The sequence below is a fragment of the Pholcus phalangioides genome, unplaced genomic scaffold (assembly GCF_987345545.1).
Source record: "Pholcus phalangioides strain wild (caught in Gottingen) unplaced genomic scaffold, Ppha-v1.0 ptg000021l_1, whole genome shotgun sequence".
Taxonomy (NCBI): domain Eukaryota; kingdom Metazoa; phylum Arthropoda; class Arachnida; order Araneae; family Pholcidae; genus Pholcus; species Pholcus phalangioides.
Window position 1 is genome coordinate 4428285 of NW_028301614.1, and position 20896 is coordinate 4449180.

At 36.8% G+C, this 20896-nt stretch overlaps 1 protein-coding gene across 1 annotated transcript in view; it reads left to right on the forward strand.

Annotated features, from left to right (window-relative positions):
• LOC149070522 (acetoacetyl-CoA synthetase-like) overlaps positions 1-20896 on the forward strand; it is a 48892-nt gene that overhangs the window by 12250 nt on the left and 15746 nt on the right. The window contains exons 2-11 of the mRNA XM_089249024.1: positions 1456-1581; positions 2194-2297; positions 4842-4956; positions 7124-7234; positions 7342-7439; positions 8298-8412; positions 9823-9904; positions 14167-14320; positions 16545-16622; positions 19681-19870. Of these exons, the coding sequence (XP_089105150.1) occupies positions 1456-1581; positions 2194-2297; positions 4842-4956; positions 7124-7234; positions 7342-7439; positions 8298-8412; positions 9823-9904; positions 14167-14320; positions 16545-16622; positions 19681-19870 (1173 nt within the window). The remainder of the gene's footprint in view (positions 1-1455; positions 1582-2193; positions 2298-4841; positions 4957-7123; positions 7235-7341; positions 7440-8297; positions 8413-9822; positions 9905-14166; positions 14321-16544; positions 16623-19680; positions 19871-20896) is intronic.

The following is a 20896-nucleotide window of genomic DNA, read 5'->3' on the forward strand; positions in this document are numbered from 1 at the left end:
AATTTTCTTCCACCTTGGAAGAATCGCATTTAAGGATTGGAATTAAATTACCGTCATTTCATGCATTCGATTGTTAAACTTGCCGTAAGGGTGCTCTTCTTTTGATGATGGCTACAGGCAGTGCTCGCGACGCATTGTCATAAACATTAATTATACACTGTTTGCGTTGTATTTCATGTGTTTTGTCGAGTTTTTTGTTAAACTGGGCAATCTGTGAGTGAAATTTTGAACTCTTTTGTTAAATGTAATAAAACAAAAAACTCCGTTGGCCATGATAAGTGTTTTAGTGCAAACCGCACCTTTCTATGTTAATTGGCTGATTTGTATTAAATTTAAAATGTGTTCAGGACGTTCTCCGCGCATCCTGTATTTCAAGTCAAATGAAGTACTACAATGTACTTACACTTTACACACACACATACAATTTCGAAAATTATTTTACATTTTGTATGCATTTTTTATTTTGCATTCATCAAAAGCTCTCATATGATGCAGAGGGAGCACCAGAGCCATCTTAACAGTACTATAGGTAACCGGATCAAAGCGATTTTCTAGGATTTCTAACTAGGTGGGTGTACCTGGGTACCAATTTACATACTTACTTTTGAAAATCATAGTGTCAAATATAATAATCACGAGTCCTCCTCACCATGCGCTCGAGACACCCGGGCCGTGAACGGGTGAGCCCATGTGTTAAGACAGCACTGGAGAGCACTACAGTGCTCGCGAACAACAGGCTCGAGCTGTTTTTCCAATCCAGAGACATATAAACCCATTTATCTCATCGTCATCTGCGGCGAAAAATAAAAATCCTACCTTACTATTAACCCCAAAGGATCCTTTATTGCATCTGTAATTTCTGCCACCTCCTCCGGTACCTAAAGGGCGATATGCCCTCTCCATAGTTTCCAACCTTTTTTGTCCCATCGCCCCCTTCTTCAGAAATTTCTTCTCCCATCGCCCCCCTCCAACGCAATCTAACCCATAGGATCCTATGTTATACCCGTAGCCCTCCTGGAACATTCCATTGCCCCCAGGGGGGCGTTAACACCCACGTTGGGAATCACTGTGCTCTAAAGGTACATAGATATCACCCATTCTTTGAAACATTGTGAACCAGTTTTGTAACGACAAAATCTTTCGCAACTCATTAGACTGCACCAAATTTTTGAAATGGGTTTACGAACACTGCCTTGGACAACCAGAAACTCTGTTAATCGTGGCTAGGGCAATTGGGGGTCATACTATAACTTTGTTAGTGTAAGAAATCAAGAAAAGTGAGACGAGTTTCTATAAGAGCCCGGGACTAATGCCCGTTCGCCTTTTTTTTCTGGGAAGGGCGTGAAATGCATAGGTAAGAGTCGAAAGTGTGTATGCTTCCGCACTGAATATGGTTGTCGTTTAATGCCATACATAGCAATTTTATTTAATATTTATTTTTCAATCTATTATTAGGTCGTAAAAGGTGTATAGTAGATATTATCGGTGCCGGAAAGAAATGCGTCTACAACAAGAAAACTCCTGGAACTCAACTCGAGAAATTCAGGGAGACGATCAACGCTAAATACAACACTAAACTCCGTAAGTATTATTCACTATAAAATAACTTAGCCGATATACGAGACCCTAGTGGCCGCAAAAATCAACGCATGCGAATGAAAATCGAGATACAAAATTCTCAAAGTATGCGCATATAAGACACATTTTCCGTTGGAACGGTACCTGTAGCAGCATAAACGGTAGGACACGGACAAAGAAAGAATGTCTCATCAATGGATTGGTGCACTAACCCCTCGGTGGGGGACTTCCTGCTGCAGTAATGTGATCTGCATTGATTTTTTTTCCCACCTGTTTCTTTGCTGCGCTTGCGCCGGTATTTATCTTGCTACAGGTACCGTTCCAACGCCATTTATAGCTTTTTACTGCGTCGATCAATCTGCAATGCATAAAAATGTGTGTTGCAATTTGAATTTTTCAAAACTTTGTTGCTGTAACCGTAACCACGAGACTATGTTTTTCCCCTCTTTTCGTATTTGGGCGTATATTCTGAAACACCTATATCTCGAATTGCTACGCATTCGTTAATTTTTGCGTCCAGTTGAGACTCGGCAAAATTATTTTACGACCACCCTGTATATGATATTTTTACTGTTTTCTTTGATTATAACACATTTTATTCTTTTATTGTTTCAGAAAATTACTGGGAACTTCATAAATGGTCTATTGACAATTACAGCAAATTCTGGGAGGAGATATGGCATTATTTCGGGATCATCTGCTCGAAACCTTACGATGAGGTAACTTGATTAAATAAGATGATATAAAAAAACCATTAAAAATCATTATAACATTTCCATTTTCGTAATAGAAGGCAATTCTATGCACAGGGAGGCTAAGTAAACCAGAACGTTTACTTTATAGCAGATTAGATGTTTGTGTTTTCAATACCACGTTAATGTGGAGCGAAATTGATGCGCTAACAGCTCGATTAACGGACATTTTTGTGTGCGATAGTCATTTTCTAGCAGACCATCTCTCAAATGAAAGAATCTCTCTACAAATGAAAGTATTATAATAACTTTAGTGTGATTTTGACAGTGATTCAACTCTTTTCTTAATTCACGAAACTTCGGAATGCCTTTTGTGATATAACGGTATCAGTCTTGAGGAAATGGGCATACCGTGTTCTCCTGATCGGATATAACAGGATGTTCAATTTCTTGGTAATTTCTGAAGGCCCTCGAGAATTTCATTTCAAGGCTTGGACGTTAAATAAAATATAGTGTTAACAAAAAATCTCATAGTTTTCTGTCAACTGAAATACCGATTTCACACACTAATGAAACAGCGGTTTCAAATTGCATAATATAGTGATACCTCCGCTAACAAAGATAATTCGTTCCGGAATTACATTCGTTAGCCGAAACACAATTTCCCATAGGTTTCTCATGAAAAATCGTTTAATTCATTCAAGGAACGGCTCAAAATTTCGAAGTAACTTTTATAAAACACTTAGAATAACTGTAAAAAAAACAAAACAAATAGTGATCGAAGGCTGTGATAAATAACGTCACAATTGGATGAAAAAAGGAAGTTGAAAAACTGAACATCTTTTTATTTTACACTATGTAACGCTATGAAGTCGGATTCATGAGACGTGGTGGGGGAAAAAATGTGTGCTATGAGATAAGTGTCAGCTCATTTCCCTTTCACATACATGCAGATGGAAGAGATAAGTTGCTGGAGTGTCCAGACTCTTCGGTTTGGTATTTAGTCTTTCCGTATGCATTGAAACCATTCAAGTCTAAGGATTTTTTGACGGGAATACGCTTTTTAAATCATCCGACGATACTGTATTTGCAAAAAGTCACATAACGAAATAATTTGAAAGGTTTATATCTCAGGAAGTATTCAGAATATGTCATTGTTTTGTATGTCTGAGGGTACATCTCGTTAAGTCAAATCCCGTGATGCCATTCTAATTGTAACACATCTTCCGGTCTGGGCGCCAGACTCACGTCCCGCTTTCGTAAGGAAATTGGTTTACACTATATCTAGAGAGGTTCGCAAGCAAATAGAAGCTAATGTTGTTGTCTGATAGGCATTTCTGCGACAAATCTAATGATGGCTATCTAGTTTTAATACCTGTTGTGATCTGGGCAACAGTGTCGCTGCCCGATTTCGTAACGAAATTATGTTACGCTATATTTCGAGAGAGGTTCGCGATGCAAATAGAAGCTAATATGTCATCTGATAGGCATTTTTAAAACAAATCCAATGGTGTTACTCTGGTTTTAACACCTCTTGCTCTGCCAGGCTGCACCAGGCTTGCTTTGCCCGCATTTTTAACGAAATTGTTTCACGCTATATCTAGAGCAGTTCGCAACGCAAATAGACAAATAGATAAATCCGATATACGATAATCAAATATTACGAATAGGCAAATCCGATAATACCAATTTCATTATGTCAGTGCCTACCAGCAAAGGTAGGCCAAAAAAGTGTATTCACGTCAAAACTTGTGGTCGTGTCTATAACACAGCCTACCCCAATATTTTTTAATGCATTTCCTCTAAGCTTAATCATTCATTTCACAAATGACATTCATTTTACAATGGCGTTTAATGAAATGGCTAAAAATCTTCCTGAAAGAGAAAAAGAGGTGTGTACCTGAAAAGCGATTCCAAGGTGGAAATAAATTAATCTGGCTATAAGTGATGAAGTTACTCACTAAATTTTCAATTCGACTGGTACGAAAAATTTATCTCCCGACGCAGCTGTTTTATGAGAGCTCGTGCATTCATATCAATAAAAATGTTCGTTATCCCCCAAATCCGTATTCTCTTTAGCCGTAGCTGAAAAACGTTGAGCGAAATCTACGTTAGCCAAAAAATTCGTAAGCCGATGTATCACTGCATTCGAAATATTGTTTATTAATCGCTTAAAAGTGCAATTTTCTCCCAATCACAAGAGGGTAAATCGAAAATCAAGGGTCGAACTCATTATCCGCGTATCCTTGCGATAAACAGCCAAATGTATAATATATAGCAAACATTTATTATGTGGTTTTACTTTCTACAAAAATGTTATCGGGACTTTTATGATCCGAATTTGATACTTAATGACCTATTAAATTTTACTAATGCACTTTTAGATAGATACGTTTGATAACACTTCAAATATTTTTATTACGGTGACAAGCCACATGTTTGGATCATACCACTAAATAATGATAATATTTTTACGTGGGTCAAGAGTGAGTATAACTGATAAACATTATATGATACTTAATTCGATAAATTCCGCTGATAAATACATATTTCTTTTCATCAAAATATTAGGTTGTTGACGAGAATCCAGGGTTCATTGATGTTGAATGGTTCAAAGGTGCTGAACTGAATTATACCGAGAATCTTCTCCGATACAGAGACGATCACCCAGCTATTATCTACGCAGGTAAATAAATAAATAAATGCATGACAAGAATGTACTGTGTAAGAAATCTTAAGAGCAAATATGCTGTTATCGAAGCTGGAATCGTTCCAGAACTTGAATAAAATCCATAAAACAACTGATCTCCCGTCTCCCTCTGGTGTCTTATCTAATAAACTTGATGCCAGGATATCCTGCTACGGTCAATGAGATATCTAAACAATCTTTAGTGCATAGAGATTATTATAGTATCTCAGAAAAGAGGCGTTTTTCAAAGAGATTTTCGCCGTTATCGGATTCCACGTTAAGGTCCCATCGGAAGTTCTGATAACGGATACGGAAACGGATCTCTGACAAGAAAATCCGGAAGTCGGTGGAAATGAAAGCTGCTATATGCTGATGGTACTTACACAAGTGCATCCTTCTCGATAATTCTATCCATTGAAAACGAATGTTTCATTCATTGAAATTGGAAGTAAGAAACGTACAAGAGAGAGAATATATTGTGAGGAGATTCTAATTTTGAGAACAAAAGAATCTTTTAATTTCATAATAAATCTAATGAAAACAAAAGTCAACAAATTGAAAGGATTTGACGGGATTAGATTCAATCCTAGAATCTTTTCTATTTTACCGTTTCCATTTCCATCAAATTGTAATTTATTGAATTAGACCATTCCGTGATATCATTTATTATGACGAGCATTATGATATCATTTGATTAACTATAAGTATTATACTCGTATTATAATGAATTTAATTCTGAAAATGAGTTAATTGAGTTTTACCACTATCTTCAACGTTTCAGTATGTATGAAAAATACAGTGCGTTTAATTTTTGAAATCGTTCACATACCGGAAAAGCATCATATATAAGTGAATATATCAGTATAGAGAAAAATTTAGAGAAGACCTTCATCCAGCAGTGGATTGAAATTGGTTGTTGTTGTTGATGGTGATGATGATATCAGTATAGATTATCAGTAGTGAATATTGTATATTTAGGTTGTCTTGTAAGTTGTAACTTAGCCTTTATCTCATCAAGCCTTCATCGTAGAGAAATGGTTCCAATTTAAAAGATGCTCAAAAAATGTGTTCAAAAACCACCCTGTACCAGTTTTGGGAGTGAAAACACAGTGCCATAAAATTAAAATCTAAATTGTTATATAGACGCCGTGTCATAAAAATCCCATTTAAAAAATTTATTGCCCTGTCTCTCATGAGGAAAAAAAATCCACGTTTCTAAGTGCAATATTCACTAAGATATATAAATTCAAAAATTAGAGAAAGGTTGGGAAAAGACAGCAAAACTTAGATTTTTTTTATTTTGTGACACACTAAACTTTCATTTTCAAAACTGGTACCGGGTGATTTTTGAACATATTTTGAGTATTTTTTAAATTTCAATCATTCCTCTACAACGAACGGTTGATGAAAAGCCGAGTTAGGACTTACAGGAGACCCTGTATACAGAAAAATATTTACCTCAGCGTATAAAGAATGTTGGAAATGACGTCCCTTAATTTCACATAATTTGTTTATTTCAACGCGTTTCTTACTATCTGATGAAGCATTATGTTGTTTTTATACTACGGCATTTTTGAAGACAATGGTGGCGTTCCTTATACAAGTTGTGCGGAATATTTTTGTATACGTACATGGTCCTCACAAAAAATTAAGGATAATCCCATCGTTGATCTTACCATAATCGTTAGATACGTTTCCTTAGAGATGATTCTGTCTTTCCAAAAATTTCTTTGGTATTGTCAAGGTGCAATTCGTTGTTATGATAGGTTGTGCTGACTTGCTGAATCAGCAGTAGAGTTCACTTTCTTCAGGTGCCTGAACTTTGCTTTACAGTATCTTGCTTATTTTTGTAAAAAGACAAATTCTAAATAATAAAGAAATGCCAATTTTTACAGCTGCACTTTCGCTAATTTTGACTGCAGGAATATCCATCAACATGTCATGAAACCATGTTTTATGTAGAAAGTAGACGATTTAAAATGAGATATTATTACCAATAGAGGTCAGTTTATCATTTCAGGAAAAAAAGTATTTACCGAAGTGCGGATAGCAGTGTAATTTTGAATCGAATGAGCTGTATAATGTTCATTATTTCCTTTTTATTTAGCATTAATCAATTTAATTAACGTTTTCCTTCACCGTGTTTCCCATCTTATATCCTCAGATGAAGAAGGTGGCGAGGAGCGTGTATCGTATGCTCAGATGTACGAAGAAGTTCAGCTGTACGCTGCAGCACTCCGCAAGCATGGCCTTAAGAAGGGTGACAAAGTAGGCTGTAAGTATAATTGCTATAATTAATTGAATTACAGTGTTTGGGATGAATTATATAATTAAATTGAAATAGACATTGAACTAATTGAATTTATTTTGTTCTCAATTCAGGTTATATGGCCAACAGAAAAGAAGCGGTATTCGCGATGCTTGCCACGGCAAGTGTAGGTGGAATATGGGGCGGACCTTTGCCATTCTATGGAGCTCAGGTATCTTTACATGTTATGTCACCGTACTTAAGGGCAGTGACAGGCAAACTTTTTAGAAACGGGCCAAGAAACTAAGAGAAAAAATTTCGGCGGGCCAGACATATTCGGACATTGGTTGATACCGTAATCCCCCACATTGAACGACATGCCGTAAAACTAGATGGACATCAGCTTTTTGAATGCAGTGGTCTGCTTCGTTCCCGACATGTCTGAAAAAGCGAGTCTTAAGAAGGATCACAATATGCATTTAACCAATTCAATAAATTTTTAAAATAAAGTTAGTGTTTAAGAATTTTCCAGAATCTGTGATTCGACATATATATTGTGATTGGCGTATACTTGTATACCATGCAGTATTGGTGGTTTTCCCATATGTGACTAGTTTTCTGGTATGCCGACTAAAGAGGGGGAATACGGTGGTTGGAATTATATATGTTTAGAAATGAAGTGGTGGGATGTGTTGTGTATACTTTGAAGACTGTCACGGTTTCATTGCAAATGAAAAAATAAGCACCGTATGTATATTTTAACAACTTTATGCATATTTATTGCATATGTGTTTCATTTTTAAGCATGAAAACATTTTTATAAATCAATTTCTATTTAAATTCCCACAATTATATATTACATATGCAAAAAAAGGATCATTCTCTTGAATGAATTTTTTTAAAACACTGAAATTAAAAATTTCTATACTGCTATTTTGAAATCTGCGGCGGGCCGAATAGAACCGCATCTGGTTCTGCAGGCCGTAGTTTGTCTATCACTATCCTAAGGAATATGTATAGTTACGATTAGCACGCATATTAGATTTATTTATTTATATTCATTTATACATTTAATTGATCTACATTCCAGGCTGCTTCGAACATTATCAAACCACTTCGTCCGAAATTCCTGTTCACCGTGGACAGATTCAGGGACAACAAGCTTGAGTTCAACCTTCTAGGCAACCTACCGTCTATCGTGAACGGTAAGCTTATACATGTATCATTATCTGTGTGATTAATTATATGGACGCATTTCCTGATTTCATGAATAAATATGTATAAAACACCCAGGAAAACTCTACTTACTCATAGAAATTGTTCAATAACAAATTAAGGACTACATGAAATAATTTTATGAACTGAAATAATTTATTGCACTCACAGATCAGTGAGAAAAAAATGAACGATTACGCTTTCAATGTGCCGCATTATTAGATGTGGAATGTAAATCTTCTTCACACCTGAGTCAAAACTGATTGTTAATTATTATTTTTTATTGATTTATGCTTATTGTTTGTCGAAATACCTTTCGAAAGTAAAAAAGTTAAATAAATTAAAGAATTAATTAATTTGGGTCGGTAGCCTTACTAGAACCATTTGAGTTAGATACACATACGTGTACTTCAGGTCTTAACTTGAAAAAATCATTAAAAACCATTTAAGGGGGATTGGGGCGCACCCCAATTTTCCAAAAGACACATTTTCCAACTTTTCAATTTTTAAATACTATGAAATTTTCTGCGCCTAACTGTGTTCAAGTTTTTGTTTTACCTGTACTAAAAATATTTTTAAAATATTTTAATATAAACTGCTGGCAGGCATTGCACATGCTAATGTTTTTCACTATAAAATGTTTTTTTTCTCAAAACTAAGTTTTTTGTTAGATAAGGAACATTTTTTCAAACACTACTCATTCAAATGTTTCGAAACTTTGTGTGTATCACAACACTATAGTGTTACATACTTTAGCATGAGGACTTTTTATTAAAATTATTTAACAAAATTTTATGGTACAAAATATGAGTAAATTTTGGTGATTTTTGAAAAAGTTACATGTTGTTGGAATTAAAATTCGATAAAAAAAATAACCAACAATTAAATTCCTAAAAACTCGTGTTAAAGTACTATGTAACACTATAGTGTTGAAAGACAAACAAAGTTTCAAGACATTTGAAAAAGTTGTGTTTGAATTCAAATGTTCCTTATCTAAACAAAAAACTTAGTTTTGAGAAAAAACCATTTTAGCGAAAAACATTAGCATGTGTAATATCTGTTAGCAGTTTATATTGAAATATTTTAAAAATGTTTTTATTATAGGTAGAACAAAAACTTGAACACAGTTAGACGCAGGAAGTTTCATACTATTGAAAAATTGGAAAATGTGTTTTTTACAAAATTTGCATGCACCAATCCCCTTAAAACAGTTAAAAATAATATGCATGCACACTTATACCTCTGGAGCGAAGAGGTTGTTATAAAGGCATTTCTTCAATATCCGTAGTGTTACTATTAAAAGTATGAATTAGATGAACCTATTTAACATATTGAATGCTATTTTCACATTGTGATGTTTTAAAATGTGACTCATTTTTAAGTACAATCCTAATTTTCAGATCTTGATTCAATCGAGAAGGTCATCATTGTTCCGAGCCGAGAAGATTCACTCAAAAAAGACATCTCTGGAGTCAAAAACAGGTAAAATACAACCCTCCCTCCCCTGAAAATTGACTGTTGTTACAATACTTAAAAAGAAACACCCCCCCCCCCCACATAATATGACGGATATTATCGAAAAATATCGAAATACGGTGTAATAAGATAACCCTGGAGTTAGAAAATTACAGTCATTCCCTGGGTTTATCCAAACAACAGACGCACCATCATTATCATCTATCTTCTATCTAAAAATTATTAGCGTATTATCTAACTTATTGGGCACTCTGTTCGTGATTCGTTTTGAATGTGACTTCGTGAAGGACTCTCCTCTCCATTTCGTTTGAATTGTCAAGGTCAAGTTCACATTGAAATGCCAAGGTTCCGATGGTTATTAGTATTATCAACCTTGCCGGCGGAGAAAACCACGTTCAATTGCATTCTATGTGATCATTATTACGGCTCTTTTTTCAGTCAAGGACGTCTCTTATCTTCTTTGATGGATAAGAGAGAAATGATGAAAACCCCCCTTTTTTTTTGATTGTAGAGAAACGCAATTAATTCACCAATAAAATGAGCTAAGAAGAGAGATGAATTCAATCGAGAATCATCATTCAATCAAAAAAAGATATTTGATTTGTAATTAGCTGTCAGAGATATATTGTATATTTTTCTTTTCCATCAACTTCGGCAATTGATATGTTGAAAAAGTGAATCATGTTTGGGTGTGTGTGTGTGTTACTGTAAATATGATAAATCGGTTATTATACATACTTACAAATAGTCTTGGTGAGTTTGATAAATTTATCACTTTTACCGGCGAATGGGAATAATACCCATCGTTGCTAAATTTGATAAATACTAAAAAAAAATTACCACTTTTACAGGAGATTATGCATAATAACCAAGAGTCGTTTGTGAATTTGATGAAAGCTACGGCGAAAGCTACGGTTCCGAAAAGCAAAAAATAAACTATATATATATACAAATATATATATAGTTTATTTTTATATATATACAAATACAACGCCACAACAGGCAAATTGCCCAACGAGGTGGCTGACTTAAGATCATCATGGATCCCCGAGCCCCTACCTACTGCTGCTAGACCACACATGCATCCCCCCCCGCGGAACCCCCCAACGAATCGGTACATGCGGGAATGTGCGTGTACGTGTAGTGCAACCTGACGTAAAGTTTGTTTCTGTGTAATGCTTGTTATGTGTAGTGCTGTCATCTGCCCCCAGTTTTACTAACTATGAGTGAAGTGTTATGGTTGAATGATTTATCGTTGTAGGACTGTTGCTCTCTGTGGCGAGACTTTTTAACGGGGAGATCGGCTCGCATTTGCGCCTTGAAGTTGGGAACCACAGAAAACCAACTTCAGCCGACCACCACTGTGGGGTTCGAACCCGGATCCTCGCATCACGAGTCCGGCATTATAACCACTCGACCACCACAGCGGCTGATTTTGTTTTACGGTTAATTTCACCATCTTTGCATTTTAGACGATCATATTCCGGCTTCGAACATATTCTAAGATAACGTCTCCCACACATTTGCCGTTTAGTCATTAAACGGACGACACAAGTTAATGCACAAAGGACGTGCAGATACGTCACAATTGGCTTACACGAAGCCGACGAGTAAGCACAGCACACAGTCTTTAGAGCCACTTGAGCCAGGGCGAAGCCGAACTGTAGGCAAAACTACAGACAAACACCATGAATCGTTGTTCACGTTTAAGGGAATGATTTTCCCCGAATACTCCCACACAGAGATGTGCGTGTACGTGACCTAAATTACAGACATTCCAGGCAAAGGGGGAAATCAGGGACCATCCCTATACGACACGTGCTTGTTAAAAGCCGCTGTGGTGGTCGAGTGGTTATAGTGACGGACTCGCGATGCGAGGATCCGGGTTCGAACCCCACAGTGGTGGTCGGCTGAAGTTGGTTTTCTGTGGTTCCCAACTTCAAGGCGCAAATGCGAGCCGATCTCCCCGTTAAAAAGTCTCGCCACAGAGAGCAACAGTCCTACAACGATAAATCATTCAGTCATAACACTTCACTCATAGTTAGAAAAACTGGTGGCAGATGGCAGCACTACACATTACAAGCATTACAGAGAAACAAAAGAAAAAAACTTCACGTCAGGTTTCACTACACGTACACGCACATTCCCGCATGTACCGATTCGTTGGGGGTTCCGCGGGGTGCATGTGTGGTGTAGCAGTAGTAGGTAGGGCCTCCAAAAAATGGCTCGGGGATCCATGATGTTCTTAAGTCAGCCACCTCGTTGGGCAATTTGCCTGTTGTGGCGTTGTATTTGTATTTGAATACTTGAAATGTATCGCCTTTATCTGTGATTCTGCATAAAACCCTAGTGCAATTGGTAAATTTGGGTAAATATTAAACAAAAAAAAAAAAAATCCAAATGAGTCTTGTATGTGTGATGAATATAATCGGACTCCTATATAATGATAAAATATTTGTATATGTATGAATTATCATATATATTATATCATATAGTACGATTTATCATGTTTACCAACGTCGCGACGCTTGGGTATTATGCATAACCACCGGTAAAAGTGACTAATTTAGGAGAATTTATCAAGCTTCCCAAAATTATCGGCGATTATGCATATTAACCGGTTGTTATGTATAATAACCGGATTTATCACATTTACTGTGACATATATACCATGCAGTATTGGTTATGTCCTATAACAACGGTATTTAAATTGCTTTCGATATACATATTTTAAAATTTCATCGCCAGTTATTGTTCTTTCGAGGGTGCTTCGTACCATCGGAATTGTACCCTCTGAAAGTTTTAATGGGGTTGACGTGAAGTTTCTTTCCGTGTGTTGCATAACACTGCCAAGTTGTTCGCTTCCGAATTCGGAAGAAAGATGGAACTACTTCTTGAACACATACAAGACATATCCGAAAAACAAACTTTATGTACAGTATATATTAGGCACCCAATACATACATGGAACGTTGCGACGGCATGCATCAATTTGCAAGTAGTGCCTTAGAGGCATATGTTTTATGATGTGCATGGTTGTTTAGTTGCAATAGTAGCTAGCAGTGGGAAAAGTATCGATACACACACACACAATGCGATCTAGACCTATATTCAGCCACCTCGTTGGGCAATTATCCTGTTGTGGCCTTTATGTTTGTATTTGTATTTGGCTTGGCTGACCATATTTACTCGATAAAAACACGCGAAATCGCGGAATATGTGCGTAAAGTATAAACGGGACTTCGCCAATTATATCCAAAAAAGTTGTCAACAATATCCAAACTTGTCACCTATCATAGAAAAATCGCCAACGATGCGATGACAAGTGGTAGTGGATCAAAATATAATACAGAAAGAAAATATTTAATTTAAGTATATGAGATGAACATTTATACATATGATTATAATCCAAAACGCATAGCCTACTGGCCAAATGTGGCCCTCAGAGTCATCTGATGTGGCCAAACCTAAATTTATGACAATGCACTAAGCGGCTAATTACCAGATAACATAAGTGACTGGCGATACAGTTCCGCATCACTTAAGCACATCGCTTCCAAGCGCTTGGCAAGAAATTCGGATGCTTTCTATTTGACGAATCGGCGATAAATATGGTAACCCTGTTCTAACAACCGCACGTTAGGAAATGGAAAAGGAGAAGGAAAAAAAAAGTAGAAGAGAAAAGGAGTGGGGGGGGGGGGAGGGAAACAAAAACAAATGTAAGAATAAAACAGTATAATATACTGTACATAAATTGATAAAAGAATGTAGGTAGAAAAATCATATTGACGTCCGTCGCTCGCGACGGATTGACGGACGCGTGCGTCCATGAAGCACCCAGAGTGCTTGATGCTCGTGCCAGGTTTCGTGCTCGCGAGCACTTGACTAACATTCCAATATAACACCTTGTACAAATTGCATTCAAGGATTGAAATCACCTTGATTTCATGCATTGGTATGCCAAATTTACCGTAAGGGTGCTCTTCTTTTGATGATACGTACAGGCAGTGCTCGCGATAAGAAAAAAGGTTTGGAGACCTCTGCTATGGTGAATGTAACCAATATTTGTGGTGTCAGAGAAATAATTTCAATTTAATTATAATTAAATATTCCTGAGCACCCCCCCCCCCCGTTTCATTTCCGCTTACCGAAGGTTGAGAAACGCTTATCTGAAACATGAGCTTCAATTTTATTCCTACTTTGCGGAATTAAAAGACTAATTTGTGCTAATGATTTACTTATAAATCTTAATTGAATATCTTTTGCAGTATATTCTTGAATGATTTTCTGGATTCTGGAAGGAATCGGGACGGAACGGTTCCGGAACTGAAGTTCGAGCAATTGCCCTTCAATACTCCACTTTTCGTTAACTTCACCTCTGGAACAACGGGAGTTCCGAAAGGATTATTGCATTCACCAGTGGTGAGTATAGAAATATGCATAAAATTACACATTATAAGACTTTTACCTAAAATTTTTACATTTAGTCTATCATGAACATAAAATATAACGAACATTGAATTGGGAACTGAACGTGGAACTGATCGGAGTATTTGAATCCATATATTCACGAGAAACCTATTATTACTCACTATTCAATATTGAAAACAACAGTCACTGAATTGGAAATTCAATATTTCGATAAGTTCCCGTTCTACGAAATTCCCGAAGTTCCCGAATAAGTTCCCGAATCGCATCAACTCGACAAGTTGCTGAAGAATGTTTCAGTTGAATTAAAACAAGCCAATCACACCTGACAAGCCTTGAAAGATTTTGATGCAATAGGACACTTATGAGATGAATGTTTCTGTCTAAAAAATTCATATCTGGTGCCCAAAATAAACGGTGAATTCCCTGTCATGCTCAGAGAACCATTCTTTCTCGACAGATAGAAATGAACGGCCAACAAACTGGGTGGAAAACTCAACGTTGCAGGACGAAATTCTTTGACAACGATGGTCACTTTTTGACCATATTACATTATCCAGGCAAGAATGTCGATGTACAACGCATCGACAAGTTGCTAAAGACCGTTCCGTTGAGCAAAAGACAAGGAATCAATCAGACAAGCCTCAAAAGTTCCAATAGATCTGATGAAATACGACACTTATGTGTTGAATGTGTCTATCTAAGACGTCCCAAACGGTCTCTATTCCGTTCACATTCGTGGTTTCTGGTGTCAAAATAGATGGTGAAATGTCATGTTCAAAGAATCATTCTCGAACCATTCTTGCTCGATAGACAGAAATCAAAGACCAGCCAACTGAGTGATAAACTCAACGCTGCAGGATTAACAACAATTGTCGCGTAGTATGTGACTAATACCCCTTCGTGTTCAGGGACACACAGGGAATCATTATTACCTTCGAATTCGGAGAACAAGGCAGTTAGTATGAGGATAAACCGGAGCTGCGAGTAGTCTACCCAATTAAGCACCACGAAAGAAATTATACCCGAATGACCCTTGATGAAATTAAAAAAAATAGCGAAAAATAATTTTCCAGGAAGAAATAAACAGAATAATTCGGTAACTTCCTGGATAGACAAGATGAGAGTAGGTAGTGTGTACACGCATGCACTCGTGCATGTGTTCAAGCCCATGCCATATACCAATCATACGCATACAAAGTGGTTAACCTTCCATCATTCGGAAGAATGCGAGATAATGATCACATACACACAGACTGTCTCGTTCCAACCTAAATATTCTCTGGACAATTGCGTTTGTGCCTGACCTTGACACAGACTCCATCATATAGCAACCTTTTTGATGATGGTGGATGATATTCCCGAGATAAAAAGTAATATAACTTCAAACGAGAGAGATATGAAGCAATCATTTAAAGGGAGAAAAATGAAAAACATTCTTCACTATAATCGTCACGTGCGTGTACAGTATGAAGAGAAATTGGTTTATTATATGCGTGAAAATATAAAAACTAAGAAAAAAATCGGCTCGGAATTTTCCAATCATTCAAAAAATGAGAGAAAACTGAAAGAAAATAGAGGAAAATTTTCTTGATAAGGAAACGAAATTAATGAAAGATTATATCAAGGGAGTTTGATTCATATACGGGCGTTGGGCAACTTTTTCATGTTTTTCATTTTCACCTAAATTTTGTGGCCCGGAGCAGTTGCACCCTCGCCCCCCCCCCTCTAGTTCCGGCCCTGGGTCCAAGAACGCCAACAGTCGCAACACAGAGAGTGTTCTGAAAGCGAATATTCGCCAAGAAACATTGGGTCAGTCTGTAGGCAGATTACGCCGTTGGTGCTTCATTGCAGCAGCAGGAAGCAAAAAAATGTAGGCAAATCTCTGCGAATGACCAGCCTAAACATGAGTGAGGCCCCCCTGGCTTAACGTTATTTCCAACGATGGTCAATTATTATAGGACAATTCACGCTTACAAAGGGAAAACAAAGCGATTATAAATATGAGCAATTAATTTCCCCCAGGCTCTGTCATCTCGTTAGACTTTTGGCTTGTATTATCAGTCTTATTGTACTGCATTATCGAATAAGACATCTATTCCATAAAGACATCTATTTATGTCTAATGATTAATCCAGACTTTTTTTTAAACTTTTGGTGAAAAAAAAATTTTATTTACCCTTTCAATTTGTGTTTCAATACTTTTCTATATTTTTAGACAATTCTCGCTCTTCTAAGAGACTTTGGACTACACTGTAATTTCAACAGGAATGATGTCATTATGACACCTTTCCCAGTAAGTATCAATCATTACTTATCATATTAACTAATCCTCTCAATGGCGTGAAAGGTGGATATATCTGTGGAATGTTTCACTAAACTTGATGATGACTCGCGAAAAACTTGATATCCAGCATCCGTAAAAAAGCCCTCAGTTTTTTGCTGGAATAAGCTTTAGAAAAACTCCCGACCCCTCCTATTAGAGATAAGGCATCAACTCGCAAATTCGACGCCACGAGGGCAGTCCGGCCCAGAACGAGTTGAAGACCCCAACTTGGGGCCCAACTCAAAACCAAGTTATTGAAATAAATCAAGAGCGTGCTGTTTAGTGTATACACGTTGTTCCCAGCTTCGAGGCACAAATGTCAGCCGATCTCCCCGTTAAAAAGTCTCACCGCACAGAGCAACAGGCCTACAATGGTGTACTAATCAATCATTATACTTCATGCATAGTTAGAAAAATTGATGGCAGATGGCAGCACTATACATAACAAACATTACAAAGAAACAAGATTCACGGAAGGTTCACTACACGCACACATTCCAACATGTACCAATTCGTTAGAAGTTCCGCAGACGAATATGGACGAGGTTCATGTCTGGTTCAGTAGTACTTATTGCATACAGAAATTTTTTATTCGCCCTAGGACGGACCAAGTGGGTCCCTAAGAGCTGCATAGTGAATGTATTGTTTATTGTCCATATATGTTGTATTGTCTTTCATTTGTATTTCCTGGTACGGTGTCTGTGTGCTGTGTTGTTAAAATAATAATAATAATAATAAATAATTAAAAAAAAAAAATTCGGCAATGCCGAGCCCATCCAGTGTTGTATTGAGGACTTATCACAAATATGTTATATTTCTCCCCAATTAGTCGGATTAATTGCCAATAGGAATATCGAGCTTTTTTTTTTAAAGTTTGTTAACAAAAGGAGAGATAGAGAGAGACGGTGCTTTTTCTCCTTCCCTTCGAAAAACTATAGGAGTATGTGTACAGTATAAATAATAGAAGAAGTCGGAGTATTTCTCTTCCTAGATTGTTTTTTATGTTAGAGTTGGGGGAAGGAACACTAAGACCTGCAAAAAATTCGGAAAAAAATATTCTTCTTGGGAAAGGTATTGAATTTCATTGAGGGTTTGGTGATTTCCGCAGTTGCAGTTATAAAATGCGTATAAGGGAAATTTAGAAACCGCTTCCGACGAAGTTGGAAACGCCATTTTGGAAGAAAATATTGATTACTATTTTTCCATTTTTTATGAAAGCCCCGTATGTTGCGATTCCAAAACAGGCCTAGTTTTGTTTATATGACGCTTAGAATCGACGTACACTTTAGTGTTGTTTTTCTAGAGATACAAGTAATACGTGAATTAAAACTTCAAACGTGCTTTACGAAGAGTGCTATTTTTGACATTTTACTTGAGTTGAACATGTGAGAGAGAAACATGTTTTCTTAAACATGATTTATAAAAATCTGTTCATTGTATCATTGCGAAATTTTAATATGATATTTTGCTATATATTGTTGATATTGTTGAACTAAAATCTAAGGTCTATCACATTTATTTGTCTAATTCCATTGTTTTGTGGACGATATGTAGAATGTAATTCACACGTGCATTGACAGATTTCAGTGTAACTTATGAGCATACCACACAATCCTTTACATTTTGGTTCAATAGTTGCAAAATCACTAGCTGAATGTACTGTGAAAATAACAAAACATTCCCATTCATAGAATATTTTGCAATCATGCTTCGAATATTACATGAATTTCGACTTAAAATTTGACTTAAAAATGACCTTTTCACAGAAAATGATATGGGTAGTCTGAAATTTATTGTTGTACTACTTTCTATCAAAAAAATGTTATTAAAGTACACTCCAGTACCATTTTACGTAAAGAGTGTCTTCGGGCGTAGTCGGATACCTCAAGGCTTAAATATTACTAGACAATGTCAATTTGATCGACGCCAAAAATGAACTAGAATCTATCTGGCGAACAAAACTCATGAAAAATGTCGAGATGACGCGTAGTGTCCAATAGAGACAAGCCGTCCTTGGCATAGAAAAAACTTGGAGATATGTATGTATTTGTTTATGCTAATAGAGAAAGTTATTATGCCGCATGGAAAATGCATTGTAAAACAGTAACATGTTTTGCACCCTTGAATGGCATATGAGGAAAGTTTGAGGTTTTTAGCTCGAGGACTTGAGTCGGAGATTGAATGTGTACGAGCTGAATAAATATGTGATGCTGGAATAATTTGGAAAGCGCCGAGAGACATCACTGATTTCATTTTTAATAGTTTTTTGTTTTTTTGAAAAAGTTCTCTTTATTTTGTGATAAATATTTGTGTCAAGATGAATGTGTTCTAGCGACAGACAAGATGTCGCAAATGCTTTGGCTATTCGTGAAGGGAAGATGAATTTATGGAGGTCATCACACAGCATAAAGAATCCGCTATTAATTATTTAGAGGAGGAAAAAAGAATGTTCAGAATACCTTCAACCAGACATGGTGGGCGGCAAAATTAAGGCACGCAATAAAGTTGATATAACCGTTTGTCACCCATATTATGCAATAAACGTGACAAAATCTGGAATTTCAAAATATAAAAAAAAGAAGAATTTTTTACGAAATCGGGTATTCTTAAAAGAATCATTCGGCCACACTGGACACACCCTCAGTGTGGCAAGTTATCGAAGAAAAAATGATGCAGGCCGTTGCAAAGGCCACACACAGTTCGACAACAAGACCACTTGATCCAGGTAATTACCGTAAAAAGAAGGATTTATAGCCATAATAATTACGAATGAATTCGATCAAGGGTGAAGCACCGAATACCTAGAACTAGTTCATGACTAATCACTTAATGATGATGATGATGATGATAATAATTACAATGCAGTTCAATTAATTAAGTTTCATTGACTGAGATAGAAAGTACGTGCTGTCTGTTGTCTCTTTTCGCGTGATATTTCTGAGAGGTTCATAGAATTTTTTCAAATAACTTAATGCTCTTTTGATTTTACATTGACTTCTTTACTTCTTTGCTTTTTTTCATTTTGTAGGTCGGTTGGAATTTGTGGAATCTCTTTGTTGCGAACTTCATGTTGGGTGCGACCGTCTTGCTGTACAATGGCAATCCGTTTTTCCTGTCTAAGCACCATTTCTGGGATATGATGTCCAAGTACAAAGTCTCTTATACGTTCCTTGTGACGTGCATCGTTGATAAACTGGAAAAGGAAGGAATCGTTCCTGGTGAGTGAATCAACCACAAGTTCTCAGAGTGTAAACATAACACACACATAAGTATACCTCTCTGCGCTCCAGAGGTACACTCATGAGTTCCTCGTTTTAAATGGTTTTTAATGATTATTTTTTTCAAGTTAAGATCTGAGGAACACATATATATATGCACCTAACTGAGATGGTCCTAGTAAAGATATCTGCCTTAATTAATCGATTAATTAATTTTTTCTTTTTAAAATTCATTTTGACATACAACAAACACAAAGCAGTCCAAAAAAAAAAAATTAGTAGTCAGTTTTGGCCCAGGTGTGAGGAAGGTATGCTACGAGTATGCAATGATTAATCTAGATCGGGGGTGGCCAACTTCTTTCTATTCGAGGGCCAACATACCGGCCAGTTGCATCGTCGTGGGAAGCACCTTCCGGCGTATAAGCCGTACCAGTAAAATAGCCCAAAAATTCGCAAATTTGTGCACGTCATTAAGAACGAAACACGAAACATTAAGCACGTCACGAAAAACATGGACAATTTACTCGTTAAACCCGCACCCTAGACTCTGCACTCCTCTATTTCATCTACGCGGCACCCCATGTGACCGCATGGGTTGACACGATTGATTCATTCACCGGTAGATGTCGAAAGGAGATTTATTATTGCGTTAAAAAGCGTGCTAACGTGCTAAAAAGCCAATCATATGGACGATATTTACCATCCTCTCCGAAATCACCTAGAATGAGCAAACACATGATGGTACCAAGATAATATGGACCAGGCAAACTACCTGTAGATATGAAAAGATGCGTGCGTAACATCATCTGATGCTCTTGTAAGTCCATGAAATTACATAGAACCAGATTCGCGAGATACGCGTATTCTTATTACGTGAGCTACCTTCTTCAACCAAAATATCGGTGGTTCGATGTAAAAAAGTGCCGGTCTGGTGAACCAATAGCTAAAATAATGATCATACACGTGATTTAATACACAGTATTTATACCTTGTCGGGGGCCGCACAAAATCCCCTCGTGGCCTACT